Source organism: Pterocles gutturalis, unplaced genomic scaffold (genome assembly GCF_000699245.1).
Source record: "Pterocles gutturalis isolate BGI_N339 unplaced genomic scaffold, ASM69924v1 scaffold29567, whole genome shotgun sequence".
Classification (NCBI taxonomy): domain Eukaryota; kingdom Metazoa; phylum Chordata; class Aves; order Pterocliformes; family Pteroclidae; genus Pterocles; species Pterocles gutturalis.
Window position 1 is genome coordinate 17,895 of NW_010116376.1, and position 19,776 is coordinate 37,670.

General features: G+C 38.1%; 1 protein-coding gene across 1 annotated transcript in view; it reads right to left on the minus strand.

Moving 5' to 3' along the window:
• UBE3A (ubiquitin protein ligase E3A) overlaps positions 1-19,528 on the minus strand; it is a gene marked incomplete at its 3' end in the record, with an annotated part of 36,159 nt that extends 16,631 nt beyond the window's left edge. Inside the window, exons 1-4 of the mRNA XM_010075495.1 lie at positions 19,460-19,528; positions 11,655-11,801; positions 10,921-11,039; positions 7,428-7,472 (exon numbers count right to left, since the gene is read on the minus strand). Of these exons, the coding sequence (XP_010073797.1) occupies positions 7,428-7,472; positions 10,921-10,940 (65 nt within the window). The remainder of the gene's footprint in view (positions 1-7,427; positions 7,473-10,920; positions 11,040-11,654; positions 11,802-19,459) is intronic.
• Between the last annotated feature and the right edge of the window lie 248 nt (positions 19,529-19,776).

The window sequence follows — 19,776 nt, forward strand, 5'->3', positions numbered from 1 at the left end:
TTCCAAAGACTTTTGACACGGACTCAGATAAATTATTTACGCAAATAAAAAAGGTGGAGACTTACAAGTGAGGGTACACAGCTAAGAAGGTAGAACAGAGTTTACCAAGCCTTCCACAAGAGGTACCCTTTCTGAGGTCCATCCATGAAAGCACTTACAGAGAATGCAGTTCCAAGTAAGCCAATGTGATTTTACAGAACAGTAAGATATTCCACACCACATTCCCACTGGGGTACGTGACGGATTATTGTCACTGTCCACTGCCAACAACCCCCATTTTATATATTATTCAGAAAAAAAGTAGCATACCTTCTATGATGTCCAGAGGTGAAAACTTGATCTCCTTCTACATTCCCCTGCTCATTTAGTATGCAGAAAACTTAAGTTCTTAGCCTGAGGCATTAAAACTGGTTCATCAAGTGAGGTAACACAAAACCCCTCTCTATTCTTAGCTCGAGCTACAGTGAAGAGCGCAGCTCCCTTTAAGTTCCTATACAGGGACATAGTGAAGAGTAACTGGTCTCTTACAAACTCAGTGACATGCTTACTGTACGTTAGCAGCTAAGGCTGCAGTGACTAACTTGCATGTATGCTTGCAAAGACTCGCACTGTTGTACATCCAAGTACAGAACTGCACCGGTGTGGCTGCAGCTGTAAACATTTCAGAGACATATTGGAGGCATATCTTTATGCCTTAAGGGTAACTTCCCACACAGTGGGCTTTGTACAACCTCCTCAAGCAAGATGCACTACTTCAGTGAGGAGGAGAGGCACCTAAAATACACATAATTTTCCTCCCCAAAGTTCAACAATTTCACATTTTTCTGTTTAAAAAGAAATTAGTATTCACTGACTTACTTTTGTAGTACCTAAAGAAAAAAGAATGCCTTTAGGCTTTTTAATTGTTCTTTAATGAATAAAAAGCCAGATAATAAGTACTTCATATTTGTAATTTAAATGCTGCCAAAGCTGCAGAATATCACTATAAATGTGGACCACTGAGCCTCTGCCTTTCTAGATACTCAGGCAAAGGTGCACTGGGCTGCATTTTGGGTCATAAAGTAACTTCTGAATGTCTAAAACCTACACAAAACAACTGATTGAGTGCATTGGTTCAAAAGTTCCATGTAACAACATCTAATTTGCATTTCTCAAATATCTCAACTAAATACAGATAAATGCTACATAAAGGAAACTTTTGCAACAGAGAAAAACAGAAGTTTAAAGATTTAAGAAATTTTAGAAAAAAACTGAAGCATGTAACTCTTTAAAGTTCACCTACAAAGCAAAGAATTTTCATCCAAGTTTCAAAACCTGCCTGAATTAAAAAAAAAAAAATCTGCATACATGCGTCATTTTTGCTTCAAGTTTACCTAAATTCTAGAAATATGTATGAAAGTTTCATACTTGTCTGGAAATATCTGTATGAACCGACATAATTCTGAATGGTTTCTGCTTGGTACAACTTCTGTATTATTTCTACACAGAAGTCTTACACTGCTCCAAGATGGACAATTTTAGTAAGTAGAAATTTACATTAGCCTGTTTTAACAAAATTATTAGGAATTCAGAAGTGCCAAGAAGTGCTGTTTTCTTTCTTAAAGCAAAAAACCCCAACAAAAGTACTAATGTGCATGGAAACTAGAGGAAAATTTAGATTTTATTTTGGTCTGGAAAAAAAAGGAACAAGTTCTTTAGTACTAATAACAAAACAACTATCAGTATATGCCTTAACAGACAGGAACATAAAGAGACTTGTACACCTACAACAATTATACTACACTTTGGAAATACGACGACCAGCAGATCAAAAAATATTAAAAAAAAAGTGTGGGTTATGGATGGACATATTTGTGAAGTTAAATACTACTTTCTGAGAGTTTCATTTTCAAACCTGGAATGTTGGTTTCCTGCTTCTGTTTAGTTAGATTATTCTAACAGCAGTGCTAGAGAAGACAAGCTTCCAGTAAAAGCACTGCCCACAGAGACCCTTTTGAAGTGGCCTGCACACCAAACTGCAAAACGTTCCACCCAGCACTGGAGCAGAGCCCTCTGTTCCAGCAGTGTTATAACACCTTTTGCCTGCCTCAGCCGCTGGCACCCCAGTGTTCGTCTGCAAACACATGCACATGGGAGCTCACATTTTCCAAACCTTGTTCTTTGCAGTGTGGTGGGCCATAATAACTGCAGACTGTGAACTTCCTTGGACCATGCTGACTTCACCCAAGGGACCTCCCTCCCCACCACATATTCTAGATCCACTGTGCCTCCAGGAACATCATGTACTGACAAAGTCAGGTACGGCACTTCCTCAGGAAGGGCGAACCTGAGAACAGAAGAGTCCTTCTGGCTTTATGGAGCAATGCAGAAAGACAGCTACAGAGAGGAGTTCAAGAACACGGTCAGCATGTATCTCTTCTCCTGTCTCACGGCCAAATTACTTTACTACAGTCGTATCAGAAAGGCATGCTTCATTACTGCTCTCTCCTCTTCAGGTTATTAGCTTCAGGACTCTACAGTGATAATGTCATTCCACAGACCAACTGGTTTCATATGCTGGTTCCTATCTGTCCTTCTTAAGAAGACATGCAGTGCCCTGTCACCTATGTGATCCCTACAACATTCAATTAGCCAAAAAAAAAAAAAAAAAAGGAGAGAGATGAATAATGCATCAACTATATCCTGGCTTTTTAACCCAAGCTATTTCAGGAAAAATCCTCAATTCCCCCTCCACCCCAACTTTACAGGCCTGACGCAATTAAATAACTGATTATGAGGAAACTATTAGGCAATTACTGTAAGCAATCCACATATGTAAATTGTAATGACTGGAGGCATACTTAGCTGTGTTTTAAATACTATCGTCATGTACAGTATCAGTGCCTTTTGAAAAGGCAGGGAGAAACATAGCCTTCATAGATTTACTCAACTATGAAGAAAAAGTAACTTGAATTACTACTGGAATAAACTTATTAGTAAGTTTAGGACTGACTATAAACTTAAAACATCTTACTCTCTTTGAAGAAATCTGTTATTCTTAATATTTTAAAGAAAATTATGCAATTGTTATCAGCTGTTAAATTTCCAAAGAATAATCACTTTTAACCACACAAAACATCTTAAAAGGTCTTCAAATTTTGTTTTAGATTATCAAGTAGAGAGTTTAAAACTCTCATATTCTGTACTGGCTGTGAGGCCACAGTAAGACCAACTTTGTCTTTATTGCAAAGAAATGAAATGACAGTAACTTCACATACTTGCAGGAATCTGTCTTTTACATTCAGGAAAAAAAAAATAATATTTTATGAAATAGTACCTTCCATGTTGTCTTCCCTTGGTTAAAGAAGCCCTGGCACTCATGCAAGTACAATTAAACTTTACGTTGTACTCTACTAAACAAGCTTAAATTTGTCAGGTATGAAATTTATAACTGTATTCTGATCAGCAGCCCAACCAAAGAAAGGAGATATTACTGCACAGTGAGATATCAAAAGATATAGACAGTAACTTGGAGACACTGATTCCAATTGTCTACTTCTGGACCACTGGAGTGTTTCAGTAGAAAGCATGATATAAGAGACAAACTATCTCACTGATAGAGGACAGACCACTGCAGCATGCAAGATCAACCTGCAGAGAAGAGACCTAAATGCTGATGAGCCTTGTGCTCTCCTTGTACCACTTGAAGAAAAGAGGCCAGGTAGAGGAAAGGGACAATCACACAACTCTGTTTTCAAGTTCTTTAAAACTCCAGAACACTTTTTTAAAGTTAGGTTTCCATGGTAGCATTCTTCTAATATGCCTTCATTCTGCGTGAGACTGTCCTAGAAGGATGACCACGATCATGCAGAAACCAAGTGCAAATAACATGGATCATAAGACTCATCAACACCTGCATTTACAATTTAAGAACAGGCTAGCATTTGTGGATTAGACAGCTCCTCTAAGCTTTTTGTTTATTTTTAACTGGTAAATTTACAGCATCCTCTAAGCTCCATGGGAACCAAGGTCTATAATACATTTGCTTCAGTTATATTTTCTAGTGCAAAATCTGAATTTCTTTTCTTTCAAACTATTATAAAATTCAGTCAAGTTATCTTACTGCACTTTTGCTCTTAGAAGCAACAGTAAAACAGACACTTAATTGTAACTTAAGTAGTTGCTAAATTTAAGTAGAGTCTCTTGAGTAGAGTCAATGCAGTCTTATTAACTGATGAAGTTTCCTCAAGGGAATCATGGCCTGGCTAAATGATGCATGGTAAGAGGCTCTGAGAAGTTTTTTAATTCATCCTGGACAGATCACAGTATAACAAAGTGCAAGGCTGCAAGTGTATATGAAGACACTTCTTACATCTTTTCCTTCCAAGAATGGCAATAAAAGACGAAGCCAGTGCCACAAAAATACCTGTGCGTGGCAAGGTTTGATACAGAGGCCATGATCAGCGTGTCCCACAGTTATGCTACGCAAACCCACCCATGTTTTCGGCTCTAAGGAAAGTAATTTAAGGTATTCTATGTCTAGAAAGCACCAGGATGGCAAGTGAAAGTATGTACCATGAAACACTAACACAGTTACTGTATATATTTGCAGTAGCTGTAATTTGTTTTTCTGGCATATTTTGAGGTTGCCGCAGCATTTTTATTTTACCATTCTTTCAAGGGAAACAAACCAGGTACCAAATATACTCCGATGTGAGATGACTATACATCAAACATAACTGTAACAACACTTTAAATGTGGGGGTGTTCAACGACTTTAAAAAGAGAGAGAAGTGTCGGAATTGCAAAGCATCCCAACCTCAAAAACAGAAAGAAGGAAAGGTGAATGCACAGACAACCACTGTATCAGAATACCCAAACCTTTTCCTTGATATGTGTCAACATACAATACAAAGTGAAAATACATGAACTGATAAGAAGTTATTGTTAAAGTAAACAATTAAATGAAAAATTATGCAATCTAGTGATAAAGTTTTAAGAAAATTACACTAATTGAAGTCAAAAATTAATGCTGACCTGTGACAGGAGCAGACTGATCTTAATTCATTCAAAGGCTTGAACGAATGCTAAGGAAAAAAGACTCCTAAATCTGAGCTAGCACAAAGATGTTATCCAGGGAAGAATTTGCTGCATAAGAGTCCGAAAGAGTTAGCAAATTTTTTAAAATTTTTTTTAATTCACACATATGAAACATATGTGACTATGCTCTTGGTATAAAGCTGTGCAATGCAAAACACATGAACAAATAAAGCAATTATATTAACCAACCAGAAAAAAAACAACCATTCATTGTGCAAATAACAAAAGACTTGCATAAGTTCCTGCATTTACTAATGAATGATAGGCATGTAAATAACATGGTAACTATTTTAGCTATACAGTAGGCTCGCAGGTCATACTGCATTACCCAGCCTGCCATTCCATCTTATTTGTCAGGAGCAACTATGCAGCAAGATTGCAGAAATTCTCTGTAATAAGTGATGTACACATCATATTGTGACACAGTTTTAAAAAAAAATTAGTTTTGCAAGTATACCATGCATTAATACTCTATAACTACTACTCAAACAAATACGTGAATCCCTACAGCTTTACTGGCTTGCATCTATTTTAGACAGATACATCTACATAGTCAGGGCAACTCTGATCATCACTCAGCACCAAAAGAAAATAAAATTCAGCTTTCACGCAGAAAAGCTTGTTATTGTCAATAATTTTTTCAGGTTCAGTTTTAAGAAGGATAAAACACACACAAAGAGAACTGTCAAACTGCTAGAAGGAAAAACAGTTGTACTGCCTTTTCCTTCTGATTTATCGTAGGTCCTTACAGAGTCTTTGTTTCACACCAGTGAAGGTCCTTGTTTCCGACACATCTCTCCTTACAACGTGTAAAAAGCAGTAGTCCCACTGACAATATCCAGAGTTGACCACAGCCAGTCTGATTTCCCCTTATTGGCTAGGCCAGGGAAACAAAAGAACCCAACTCCACTTGCTGCAGGAACAATAAAACATAACAAAGCAGGGGCTGCTACTGGAGCTGGAGAAGAGACTACGACAGGGTTTTTGTCCTGCAACCTCTGTCTCTAAAACAAGTCCACACAGCAACGCGCAGTCACCTCTCAGGTCTGGATCCCTGCAACCTGTGTTCTTAAGAAAGCAGCTAGACAGCACTTCTGTAAGAGATGGCATGAGAGTGGGAAAAGCAAATTTGCTCTCCTAGAAGAAATGCTCCTCCTAGTGCAAGAAAAGACTTCACTGCAGTCAAGTGCTAAAAACGCATGGGAAAAGCATTCCTTGTTTCCTTCTCATCACTTTTAAGCTTAGGTATGCAGTCCAATGTGGAGGGGCTCACCTCAGCCTTGCTCCTTCTCAAGTTGGGCAGCTACAACAGAGAAGTCCTTGAGCAATTCACACTAGGTCCCTAGCCTGCAAAACATCCTGAAACTGGCATTCAGCCCACAGTGTGTAAAATGCTAGACCACTTGGGGGAAGGGCGTGGAGGCAACAGTTTAAGCTCAGGCAAGTTGTTTGTGGCAGAAGAGAAAGGAACCCAGATCTTCTGAAGCCTCAGACAGTACCATAACCACTAGGCTACGCTCCCTCTATTATTTTTGAACTTGTGCTGTAAGCCAGAAAAGCAGCATTTGTGGTTTCCCTATTTGAGTTCTATGACAGAACAGTTTGAATAGCTAGAAAAGAATCTTTGTTTGCTAACTCACGGAAGAATAAAGTCTCAACTTTTTTTTTAAATGGTCCTCTCATTCCTGCAACTTGTTTCAATTTGAAACCGAAATGAACATTTCAGCCTATCATAATCTTGATTCTTATTAATCTTGGCTTCTAGGCTAATGAAGACAGACCAAAAGAAGATTCCAAAACAGTGAGCAAGATGCTACACAAATACTGTTTTGTGAAACAAAGCTAGTTTTCTGTTTCTAGAAGTAACTAATATATAAGTTTGCCAAATTGTCAAACTTTTTTTTTTCTTCTTAGTTCAGCAATCCATCTGTCACAACAGATACTAGCAGGTATTGTGCCTTAGTACTGAAGTGTCTTCAAACACATGCAAGATGTTAGTGAATAGCAGGCAGAAATTACACTCCTACTATCAATTCTGAAGATAAGCCTGAAGATTTATGACACTGTACTATGCTACCATCTACTGGTTCAGGTTAAATTAAACCTCTGAACTTACCCTTCAGCCCATCCCCCACTCCCTAAGGAAAAAAACAATCATCACAGTTTCTACAGAGGCTTAATATTATTTTTCCATAGCAAAATACTAACTTGAAATTTTCTAAGGCAATTCCAGAGTTCTACTCAGCTTTTGCTGTCTTTTTTTTTAAGTGTGTGTAAGAGTAACTATTACATAAGTTCAAAACATTTTTAAAACAAGATACACCAAACTCATCCACTCATTTACTTACATTCGGCTAGTTTCAATGTTTTCAGAGTGAGGTTCTCCTGGTGATCTGCAAATACAGATAAAATAACAATGCTTAAGGTTTTGTAAGTCATTACAACATGAAGAGCTCGAAAAAGTGGAAAGTGATAGTAATGTATTATTGCCACTAAAAGCATCAACTTTTATGCACTTGCACATTTAATTTGTTTGATCAAACACTAGAAGACAGGTTATAACATAAAACCCAAAAATATAGTTAAGCCACATTTCTCTAAGGAGGACAGCACTTTTTCCCCACAGCTTACACAACAGCAACCATTAGAGGAGAGTTCTGCTGGCAGTACTTCAGATCTTCAGGTTGCATAGTGCACCTGGGCTAGTTCTTCTTAACAACTTTGTAACCAAAGCGTATACTCAAAGTTTATCAGTGATCAACTGTTATGAACAGATTCTCTGCACCCTTGGACTCTAAGAAGCAGCTGCTCAAAAGCAGATCTCAACAGAATCTCAAAACAAATTTCATGTCTCTCTCTACTTGAAGTTATGGACATAATCTCACAGAGCAGAAGCATTAAGGTAGCTTTCTGTTTCTGCCTTCTAGCCAACATGTCAGCCAGTGATATTGAGAATTAGGTGTTATTGCCTGGCATTTCTGAACACATAAGAAGCACCCGTGTTCTGCTTGCCAACCCCCTTGACTTAATTTACAGAGTAATTTAAGGGGTATAGCTCCATATTAACTTAAGTAGGCTAAATTATAGCTGTTTAGCTCCTCCTTATTGCCATCTTATGCCAGCACTGATTCAAGAAGTTAACATTTAAGTTTTTTTTAGCCAGACTATTTTTTTCCTCCCTTTGGGACTTCCCCCTACCCAGTGAGTGAGTTTGTAGTCAGATGAGGGGGGAGACAAGGCAGTAAAAATGCAGCAGTTTTAACTTCAATCACCTTAAGCTGCCTTGAAATCATATCCTGAAGAACCTTATCCAGCCTTCTCTTGGGTATACATTTTGGTACAGTTGACCAGAACTGTCACGCTGGATGTCTTGCATGAGGAGTGGAAATAGAGTACAGCCATTACAGTAAAACTCTGTAGCTTACATGAACAAAAATGTCTTTCATGACAGAGCTTTCTCAAAACAGAAGTGAGCTAAAATCTGCAAATAGAACTCACTTTGCAGGTTCCAACAAAGTTGGCTTGGGAACTTCAGTTAGCACAGCTAAGCACACTTTGCCATAGCTCCACCAGGAAATCTTTGTTTATAGGAATGGAATTACTAAATTTCTCTAGTTCTGCTACATGACTACCTATAATCTAAACGCTATTGGAAATCTCCACCTGTAGCCTGAAACATTTCCTTTTTTTCTATATTTCATTGTGCTACTTTACTGGATGGTCCCTCCTAATAAGCCTGGACTGTTCTCCAAATTCTCTACTAAAAATCTTAGTTCCTTTACTGACAAAGCAGATCCCAGCAACTTTCTCGATTTTACCAAACTGTTCTATGTTAAAAGACCCAGTGCCTAGAAAGCATTTCTGGCAGACAACTTAAAAGTTCCTAGGCTAGTTGGATACTATGCAGTGACAGATGATGCAGAACACAGGAAGTTATTTGTTTATATTTCACTAGGTTATAAAATTCAACTGACACCAGGGACAGAATTCTGAACTTACATCCAACTAACTTTAAACTTATGCTCATATAAATACCCTCTAGCTGGAAAATAACATAAAAACTGACCAATCTCAAAATTTGGACTCTGTTCCCTGCAGATGATGTTTCCCTTACTCATTAAAGTTCAGCCCTAACAAAAATAATGCTCAACAACAAAACAAATCAAAATTTCACTTCCCTTCAACTCCACTGACAAAAAACAAGTCACTAAATACTTAGCAGAGAGAGAACCTCGATTTTATTTTTTTTTCTAAATATTCACTTAAACACATCAAGTGCTAGAAGTCATACAACCTGAGGAGCAGTGGAAAGAAGAATATTTACATTCACACTGGCTAGCTCCTCTACTCACATCCATGACTTCAGAAACTCATAGCTCAGAGCTCAGAAGTTTGAGGCAGCTGCCATCTTTGTTTCAGTCATAGGAAATGCAACACAATGAAGCTTTGAGTAAGAGTAGTGCTTTAAGATGCTATGAAAATACAAGTGAAATGGTGGTGTTAAAACAAAAATATCAAGAGTATTAATCACTTTGAGCCTTTAAAATACACAGCAGTAAGAAAAATTACAGAAAAATAGCAGACTGGCATCTAAACTTAGCAGATAAAAAAGGTAGCCTGGTGATTTGCATTAAAGACATGTAAACACAGCTATCAGTATATCCAAAATCTTTTCCTATCCTCTTAATTTGTGTTTTATCTGAGCTTTGAATGGACAGTGCAGTTCCGTGCATGCTATACTGCTAAAAGGTTTCTTCTATAAGACAAACAAAAAAAATATAAGAGAAGACAAAGTTTCAGGAAAGTTCAGAAAAAATAAAATCTAGCTGAGTCAAAAGAGCTTCGGTCATTTAAGGTAAGTGGGTCTACAGAAAGCAGGGCTCAAATGCCTTGAGTTTATTGTTTTCTATAACATGAGTAGACCTACCATAAGTATGATTTGCAGAACTACTAACACAGTTTTTAACCAGATTTTAAAAGGTTTCAAATGACAATGTAAGCGCCAAATAAAATGAGCTTTCAGTTCTCATTAAAACAATGTGTAAGATTAACCTAATTACAGGAACTGTAGTTGTTTGTTGAGAAGCTGTTTATTCTGCAATACCCAATTGTTTACAAATCAGATGTCTTGTTATTCCTCTGAGCAGGCAACAGTACTGAAAAACAACTATATAGCATGGCAAGACATCCTTTCATCATGCTTAAAATCTGAAACAAGAGTTCTGTTCAGAGAAAATCTCAGAGCAAATGCTCTTACAAATTTTAGCTTTGAATTAGATCGTAGATACTGATCACAAGACACCAACTAATCTGAATACTGCAGTATGAGCTAGCAAATTCAAATGGTGGCTCACTTCCAACAAACACAGGGAGCAACTTCTCCATTTGTCTCCTTTTACCTCCACTGTATCTCTCTAGGACAGAAAAAGAATAGTACGCAAGCCTACAAATTTTAACATCATCAAGCCTCCTGGACAAATACTTCAAAAAAATTAACATTTCCATACTTAAATAAGTATGCTAAACAATTTATACAGAATTTCAGTATGACAGTAAAAACCACTAGAGACTTTTAAGTGAGAGTATTGCTCTTAAGAGGAATACCACAGAGCAGCACCACAGTGCTCCTATTTTAAAGAGCAGGCAGGGACAAGCTAAGTGAGCTTTGAAATCACTCTAAGCAAAAGGTAAGTCAACTCTGCCAGCTGACTTATCTTAAACAAACAATACACTTAATACTATTCATAAAATTAACTTCAAGTCATACAAATGAAATACTTTAAAAATAAACATCATACTAAAATTGATCCAGAGAAACAACACGATACACTTTATGCTTACCTTTTACAAGCTGTGGCCATTCGGTGACATCAGGGTGATCACAATTTTGAGTCACTGATTAAAAATGACTTGGCACACCAGTCCTGTATCACGCTGGGCTAAGCATAAGCTTAACAACTCTAAATAAGTAAAAACAATTTAGTTAAAAGTCCTTACAAATTATTTTCAGCCAGTCTGCTAAATAAAAACCACAAAACAGAAGAAAAATACTGATGCTAAATATTGTTTTATCTGCATGATTAAGACCTACTGCACAGAAATTAGTTCATTTTTGAATGGCATTCTAAGACTTCTAGAGTAACTCACTACAGTACACTCAGCTGGTGAACCTGAAAATTCATCCACTTATTTTTAGCCTCTCTAAAAACCAATAAAACCAAATCCCATTTCTTGGGCCAGTGGAAAGTACCCAATGTCAAGACACCAAGCATTCAAGACTTGGAAGCACCTGCGTAAATATGAACTATAATTTCTACCTACAATAAAATTCCATTAGTTGTTTCCCTGCTACAACTCCATTAATACTGGTTCCTAACGAAGCTCTGTATTTCCAGGGGAGCAACATGTATCTCATGCTTTGCTGTATGCCTCTCCCCAAAATGAAGTAAGCTAAAGATATGCAAGTTTCAGAGGAGCACCCTTTCCTATCTGTGGCCAGTTTTTTAGGTTCCTTGCTCCATTTACACCACATGTACTCTTCTCCTCTCCCTTAAATTTTCAAAAGGGTATTTTACCTGTCAATTGTTTCCCGTGATCTGGCTCCACTGGTATAAATTGAAGGGTTGGTCCTTTACTTTGTCACGCGGGTGGCAGCCAATGATCACTCAGCAATACTCGTGCCCAGAGCGCCCTGGGACCACCCCAGCTGATTACTTCCATGGCTGAAAAGGAACGAGTTAGTGTCTTACCTACTGCTATTATCTACTCTGAACTAAAGTTAACTGAAAATATTTCCAAACACAACCCTCAACACTCAATTCACCCCATTCTCTCTCCCACACAAGCTCCCAGATGCACTGAACAAAGACAGTAAAGAAAAAAAAGGCCTCTGATGTAGAGTCAGATTCCAAACAGCATTATTCACTTCTTGTTAATAAAGTCTTGATTAAAATAGAAATGTTATTACTTTTTTTAGTAAATAAAAAGTTATCTGACTTTCTCTAAACAGACAGTAGCTATGAAGAGAGATCTCTGTACAGCATCTGAGAAGTTTATTTCTGTGGCTCTAACCTAGATGAAACTTGCAGGTTGCCATGCAGCAACAAGCCCCACGCAGAAGCTAGGTGCATAAAGGCTAGTGAGCCATTAAGGGCACACCCGCAGCTCTCTGCAACACCTGCAGTCATAACGATCTGGTGCAAATACTGAGAGAGCATATCAGACAGCTTTAAATGTTTCAGTAAAGAAGGATTTTGTGCTTCAGTCCAACAAGTCTTTCAGTAAGGTCTCAGTTTTGATGAGCAATCAAACCTTCTCAATGCTAATTTGTATCTGTTGAGTTGTCAGAGATAGGAAACCACTGATCAGTTAGCAAAGCCCGTGATTTTCCAAGCTTGTCAGAAAAACTGCTCACTTTTGCCATTCTACTACAATTTGCCATTATGCTACAACCTCTGCAATGCAACAAAATGGAATGATGCTCATTAGTTTTATCAGGTACATTCCTTGAGGTAGGAAAAGTGCCATTTAATTTTTTAATATCAGTAATACTTGAGTCTTCTCATCTAAACATAAGTGCAGCTTGCATAAGGGAAGTAAAAAAGAAGAGGCTACCAAAAACCTCTGAAACAAAACAGAGGTTCTCTAGTTCCTACAGTTTACAGCTGTAAATTGTCCAAGTTTAACTGAGGCAATGCCAGGAACACAGTACAATGAATAAAAGTCAGCTGGAAAGGTTCCTCATCTGTCAACATTAAATGACAAACAGGGTAAAGATTTTCAAATTAATGCTTGCTGACCATCAGCTTTACAGAACAGCAAAAAGCAAAACCCAAGATGCTGATGCAAAGCTAAGAAGCCTTAAAACACTGCTTATGGCATTCTGATTAATACCTGACAATGCCCACTTTCAGGCAAGCCTTAGCTTTAAAGACACAGATACTAAGGTAGTGCTTCCTTCTGTAGTTAAATCTAAATTCTTCCTGCTTTCTGATGTGAAATGACTCTGTAAAAATGCATTTAGAAATTAAAACCCCTTCTAGCCCTTTGCCCAAGTGACTTTTAGCATGCTGGTCAAAGAGGTCAGTGGTGTAAACTCTAATGCTTCGCTGTTTGGGAAACCAGCATGCTGTACAACTGCTGAAGTACCAGGTCACATTCTGGAGTGCGCTGAGTCAATCGCTCCCTACCTAAACCTGTGTCCTCTATCACCCAGACCATGGGCAAAAGCTAATTACAGTAGTCTTCCATTCAGAGGGAAGCACATTAGAACAGGCTGACAGCAACCTAAGTAAAACGGGAGGATAGAAGGCATGAACGTGATTGTCAAGAGTGAAGGAACACATGAAGTGTTTGGTGCTGGATTAAAAAACCATCAGATTTTGGAATGTTAAAGACTATGCACTGTGATAGCAGCTCCACAATCATGGCCAAGACAAGCTTGTGCCCAAGCGTGACACAGATCCAGCGCCATTAGTCAGATTTACCACCACTGAACATAGTATCTAGAGCAGCTCTGTGAAGAGACACAGTATCCGATCTGGCATGAATCTCACAGAGCTGAAGTTAACCCATCTAAGTTTTGTAGTGAAATTTGTATCTACGAATTGAATTTATCATGGATCAGAGTTTTGAATAAGGTAGTTGCAGCACTTCTAAACTGTTACAAGATAGCTTAAAACTACATTATACTGTACTGTGGAACTTAAAAATCTCATGCTATTTTTCAACAATCCAGATACACTAAATGTTAATGAATCATCTTCCCTTCTATCTCCTTCTCATCCTACCTTCCTTACCTATCCTTGCTGCTACTCCTGTGGGACAGAATAGGACTGACAAGGATTCCCTAACACAGACAAAAGAATTCCTTTTCCTAAAACGTTACTCATTCATGCATCAGCAGGGTACTGTCTGCTGGCAAAGAGTCCAGCATGTTGAAACACGGGGTGTGGGTGGTGAAGGAGACTGCCATCAAAGATTCCTTATTCTGAGTTTAGTTTGAACAAAGGACATTTTGACTGCTGGATCCAAAGGGAAAAAAAAATCGTAAGAGAGTCAAAGGACGCCACTTGATCAGGAAAGGGAAACCAGACTGACGAACAGACTAACATCTTGGAAAAGGCTATTATGAAGAACAGGAAACTGGACCTAAACTAGCTGCTTTTCTGTCACAGGGATTCCTTTACAAAGTATCTCTGGATATAACTTACCTTCTAGAATGCAGGACCCTGCAACAGCAGCCTCAAACAAACATTTATGCTTAGAGCACAGTTACTCCGGTCTTCACTGTCATGATTAGCATGGCATACAGCTTAGGCTTTCACAGACACACAGAGCAGCTGAAGGTATCAAACACAGTCTGTGCCTGCGGAATATGTCCGAGAAACCCGAGATGGCTACGATAGGTAACTTGGGACTGAGCAGGCTCCAGTACAGACACATCTACATCTGCCTAGTGACTATTTACAAGAGGTAGAATCAACCAGGACTGTAACAACTTGTTATAATTAGCAAGACAATACATAAAATCCATGCCTTCAAACCATGCATCTGAAGAACCCTGTATGGCACAGAGTAGCACTCGTTGAGAGGGAACAGGATCAATAACGTTTATGCAGTAATTTGAGACTACACCCATTTCTCCAAGGTGACAAAAGTGCAGATTTTCTGAAAATAATGTTTCTATTGACTGAAAAAGAGGGAGGAAATAAATTATAAGTCAGTGAAAGAACAAAAAATCAGAAACGAAGTTCAGGTGCGGAATAAGGGGCTAAAACCTAACTTTGTTGCATCACCTGATGAGATCTTCTACTTGCATGTTTCATTTAATCTTCAAAGTCTAGAATCACAAACATGAGCCAAGAGGCAGCCCCCAATTTCAAAACACAGAACCTAAAGCCATGCCATGGAGAACATAAGTACCTATTTGCTATCAATCAAAAATAAAAGCCAAAAAAAACTTCCAGTTACAAATAATTTAATTGAAAGTTGCCAGTTACATGGCCTGTACCTATTACTTTCCTTATGCTATTTGATGTCCAGGTGCTCAGTTTCTCTGACAGCACAGCTATCTGGCAGCTGACACCCAGTATCTGAGGTCTACGAAGATCCTTGAGTGAAGGAACACTTTCTTATTTAAACTGATTTCTTATTGACCTTACTGAATGATGGGTACCCTGGGAGGTGGCATTTTTAAGGATTTATATTTCCTTTACAGAAGAATTTAAGTCTCCACCCAAGCCACCTTTGATCCAATTTTTTTTTTAAGATAGAATGAATGATCTTCTAAAATTTGAAGCATTTCCAGAATAACTTCGAGTACCATGATGAAACAGACAGTCATCATCTACACATTAAAAGATGCCCTCAGAACTACCCTAGCTATCTTACTACTTCAAAAAAAGGAACGGCCAACTAACAGGCAACTTTTATAACTTCAGACTGATTCATCAAGTGGCCTGGAGGAAATTGTAGAATATCCACCAAATCCCTAAGTTCAACCTTAACAGTAACTCGCAGAAAAAAAAAATGTAATAGGCATGCTCAAGACTTAATTTCCTGGTAAGGCTGGAAACATCAATTGCTTTTGTTGCCTGCATGCTACTTCCAACACAGAAAACATGAAAAGACGTAAGATTGCAGACGTTTTCTCCATGCAACTAATAGCAGGTCAAAATATCAGTGTAAAATAAAACAGCCACTAATAAAACCTGACTACATAAGTCCTAATGGAGCTGCAAAAAACGAGTAATAAGGTATCTATATGGATTTTTTTCCACTGTCTGGTAAACCAAACCATTCAACTAATAACAACACACACAAAATCACATAGTTAGAAGACCAAAAGAATTGAGTTCTATCCTGGAAAATGACAATCTAAAATTACTAAGGTAGTCACAACTGATGAGCAAACACACACATGCTCCCAGTATTACAGGACAAACAACAGATATGACTCATGAAGAGCTCCTGGAAAGGTGTCTGTTCATCCGCACAAAGTACTTCAGACATGTTCAAAACTTGAGCCCAGTTGTCCAGTTATTCAATATTCTTCAAAAGTATTCCAGAAGTAGCAGAAAAGAGCCACAAAGACAGCAAGAAGATAGGAGAAAGTGCCTTGTGATTAGATAATAAAAAGACTTCAAAGTTAATCAAGCTAATCAATATCGACACTGGAAGAAACTTAAGTCCTCTCACAGCACAGAAAGAATACATAAAAAAAGATCCTCTAATTAAAAGAAAGCATATAAAACTTCCACATAACTAGAAATTAAAAGCTAACAAATTCCAATTAGAGTAGGAAGAAAAGCATGCAGGACAGTAAGGACAATTAATATCTGAATAAATTATTTGGGGTGGGGATCTCAATTTGCTACTATCTTCAAATTAAAGTTGGTACCATTCTGGAATCTACACTTGGGTAAAAACACAAGTTACTGAGTTCAACAAAGGTAGAATTTGGTGCATCTCAATATGCAGAGATCAACTATAGATTTATATAAAAGCTTCATCCTATAGTATCTGTATACTTACTTTGCCTTGATGTCAGTACTCCACAAACCACATAGTAACAGAAAAAGGTCTAGTGTTTAGAATCATAAAAATCATAGAATCATTAACGTTGGAAAAGACCTCGAGGATCATTAAGTCCAACCCAACACCACCTAACTCACTAAACCATGTCCCTAAGCACCACACCTACATGTTTCTTGAACCCCTCCAGGGATGGTGACTCCACCACTTCCCTGAGCAGCCTGTTCCAATGCCTGATCACTCTTTCAGTGGAGAAATTTTTTCTAATATCTAGCCTAAACCTCCTCTGGTGCAACTTGAGGCCGTTTCCTCTTGTCCTATCACTCGTTACTTTAGAGAAGAGGCCAGCACCCACCTCACTGCAACCTCCTTTCAGGTAGTTGTAGAGAGTGGTAAGGTCTCCTCTCAGATTCCTCTTCTCTAGACCAAACCACCCCAGCTCCCTCAGCCGCTCCTCATAAGACCTGTGCTCCAGACCCTTCACCAGCTTCATTGCCCTTCTCTGGACCTGCTCCAGCACCTCAATGTCCTTCTTGTGGTGAGGGGCCCAAAACTGAACACAGGATTCAAGGTGCGGCCTCACCAGTGCCAAGTACAGGGGCACCATCACTTCCCTAGTCCTGCTGGCCATGCCATTTCTGATGCAGGCCAGGATGCCATTGGCCTTCTCGGCCACCTGGGCACACTGCTGGCTCATGTTTGCTCCCATTCTCTCTGCCCGTCCCTAAGCTAAAGGCCTGTGCATTTACTGTCATTTTCTACAACTGCCCCCACAACTCTGGACACTAGATTTTCCCTTCAACATTACTTTTTGGTTTGAGATCATAGATGTACTTTATTCGCCTTTGTAAAAGAGGGAAAGACTTGAAATTATTTTAGATTCTGCATTTTTCACTTACACCATAGCAATTTTACTTCCACTACACACATTCCTGATTTTTTGCAGCAGAATCATTTGCTTATCAGTTATGCCTGCTACTTCAGGCTCCCTCCAAAACGATATACAGTTATGAATGGAAAGCCTCCCCTATACTAGGAGGTGAAATCCAATCTATTTAAATTTCTTCTAGCAGCTCTCCTTTTACTAGCTAGGTATCATGTTATTTTCCAAACAGGTAAGTTTTATAGCTTCACTTCAGCTTTAATATTTAAACTTTTATTCCATCTGTCCTCTTGCTTATGCTTTGTTATTTTGCTACCCATCTTCCACACAGCCTTCCATCTCAAGTACCTATCTGTTCACCAAGTTCTCTGGTGCCACTAGCATGTTTGTTTATATGTAGTTCATACGAAGACCAAGCAATCGCTCAATTCTGTAGCATAATATTCAGCTTTTCTGATGTCCCATTAGTATTCATTACTCAAGTTTTTGAGGATTAGAGAATTCTTGTTCATCAATTTGTGAAACACACACCTTTAAAGACTACGCATACATACAGCAGCAAGCAGTTAAAACATTCCAAAAAAGCAGCCAGCAGAAACAATGGCAATAAAGAAATAAGAGCTTAGGTTTGAAGAAGAGCAATCATACACACAACTGGTATTGAAAGTGGAGAGCAAGAAGCAGGTGGGTGGTCCCAGTGGTGCTGTGGGTGCAAAAAATGAATATAGACTACCTGCCAGATGCCTGCTAGAGTAAAGGACCATTCTATACAATTCTCTCAGGAACATCTGGATTGTGATAACGTAACATTATGGCTTTTTAAGAGATCTACCGTTTTTAACTAGCACACGCTATATTTAAAGTTTCAGCTTAGAATTAATAATTTTAACTCCTGTCTATAGCTTCCTACGAAACAGAAAAAGAAAAGACACCCAACAACTCTTCTGCAAGGTTGACATTTCAAAACTTTAAACATGTTCTTACATTAAGTATCTTAAAAATAAAAGTCTAGACATAAACATACAGGTTACAAAACTTGTATAAGAAGTTACTGAGTTCTTCCCCACATTTTAAGTGGTTGATAAAAGAAAGTATACACATAGCTCAGAAGTAGCTGAAGTAACTATATACCATTTTATATAAGCACTAACAGACCTATTTAATATGGCAGAAAAATTAATTTAAACAATAATTGTTTTTCTGAATACAGCAATTTAAAAAGTTTCAGAAATTCTCTGTGTATAGCTGCAGAACTATAGAACTTAGGAGGCTATAGAGTAGTGCAGCTATTCCATACTACCAGGTATCTCCATTGGACTACACCAGAATAACGTTAGAAAATGGAAATTAAAATAAGTACAAGTTAAGGTTCCAGCCTTGCTGTAATGCATGTACATATTTTTAAGCTGGCTGGACATTTAAGAGCTTAGACAAGAAGAGACACCATGTGCCACAGGCTGATGTTAGCACTGCTAACTGAAAGTTACATTTCTTTATTTCCTAACATTCCAACATGCAAATTTGACTCACATGGATGTCTGCTTAAGTTTTCTAGTCATTCTGAACTTATTTTGCAAGTCATACCTGAAAAACTGTGCAAGTCTCACTATAAACATGCTCAGCAGCAAGGAAAAAAACTTTAAGAAACAGCACTGAATCTTATCCAATCCACGAAGAAATAGATGGATGGTAGCAGTGTAATACTGAGCTTGTAAAACAAATTAAAAGGGAATTCACCAATGTTGTACCATCAGTATTTATTTTCTCCAAGAAAAAACAAGTAGATCAGTTTTCTAAAGAACTATGCCTAAGTAATAGACACCATCAAAAAAATACGGGAAGAATTAATGTGTATGTTTCTTCCCGAATTTATTTTCAACTTTCTTTTTCAAATGAGGGAAGAGAAACATATTTGTTCTTATTATTAGTATATACACAATATAAATGAAAACATAAACATACCATATCCTTCCAGAGCTGCAGAAACTTTTCTTCCAAATTCTAAAGTGGACTTCTACAGTTCTTGTACCTATAATGCAAAACATTGCATTTCAGTTTTTGTGCTATGCTCCATACCAATCTGAAACTCAATGCAACTTAAAAACAATTCATTCAAGGATGGCCATTCAGTTAGTCACAAGTTGGCAACTAAAGGAAACATAGAATCATAGAATAGAATCACAGAGCATCTGAAGTTGGAAGGGACCCATAAAGATCATTGAGTCCAACTCCCTGCTCCTCACAGGACTACCTAAAACTAAATCGTATGACTTCCCAAA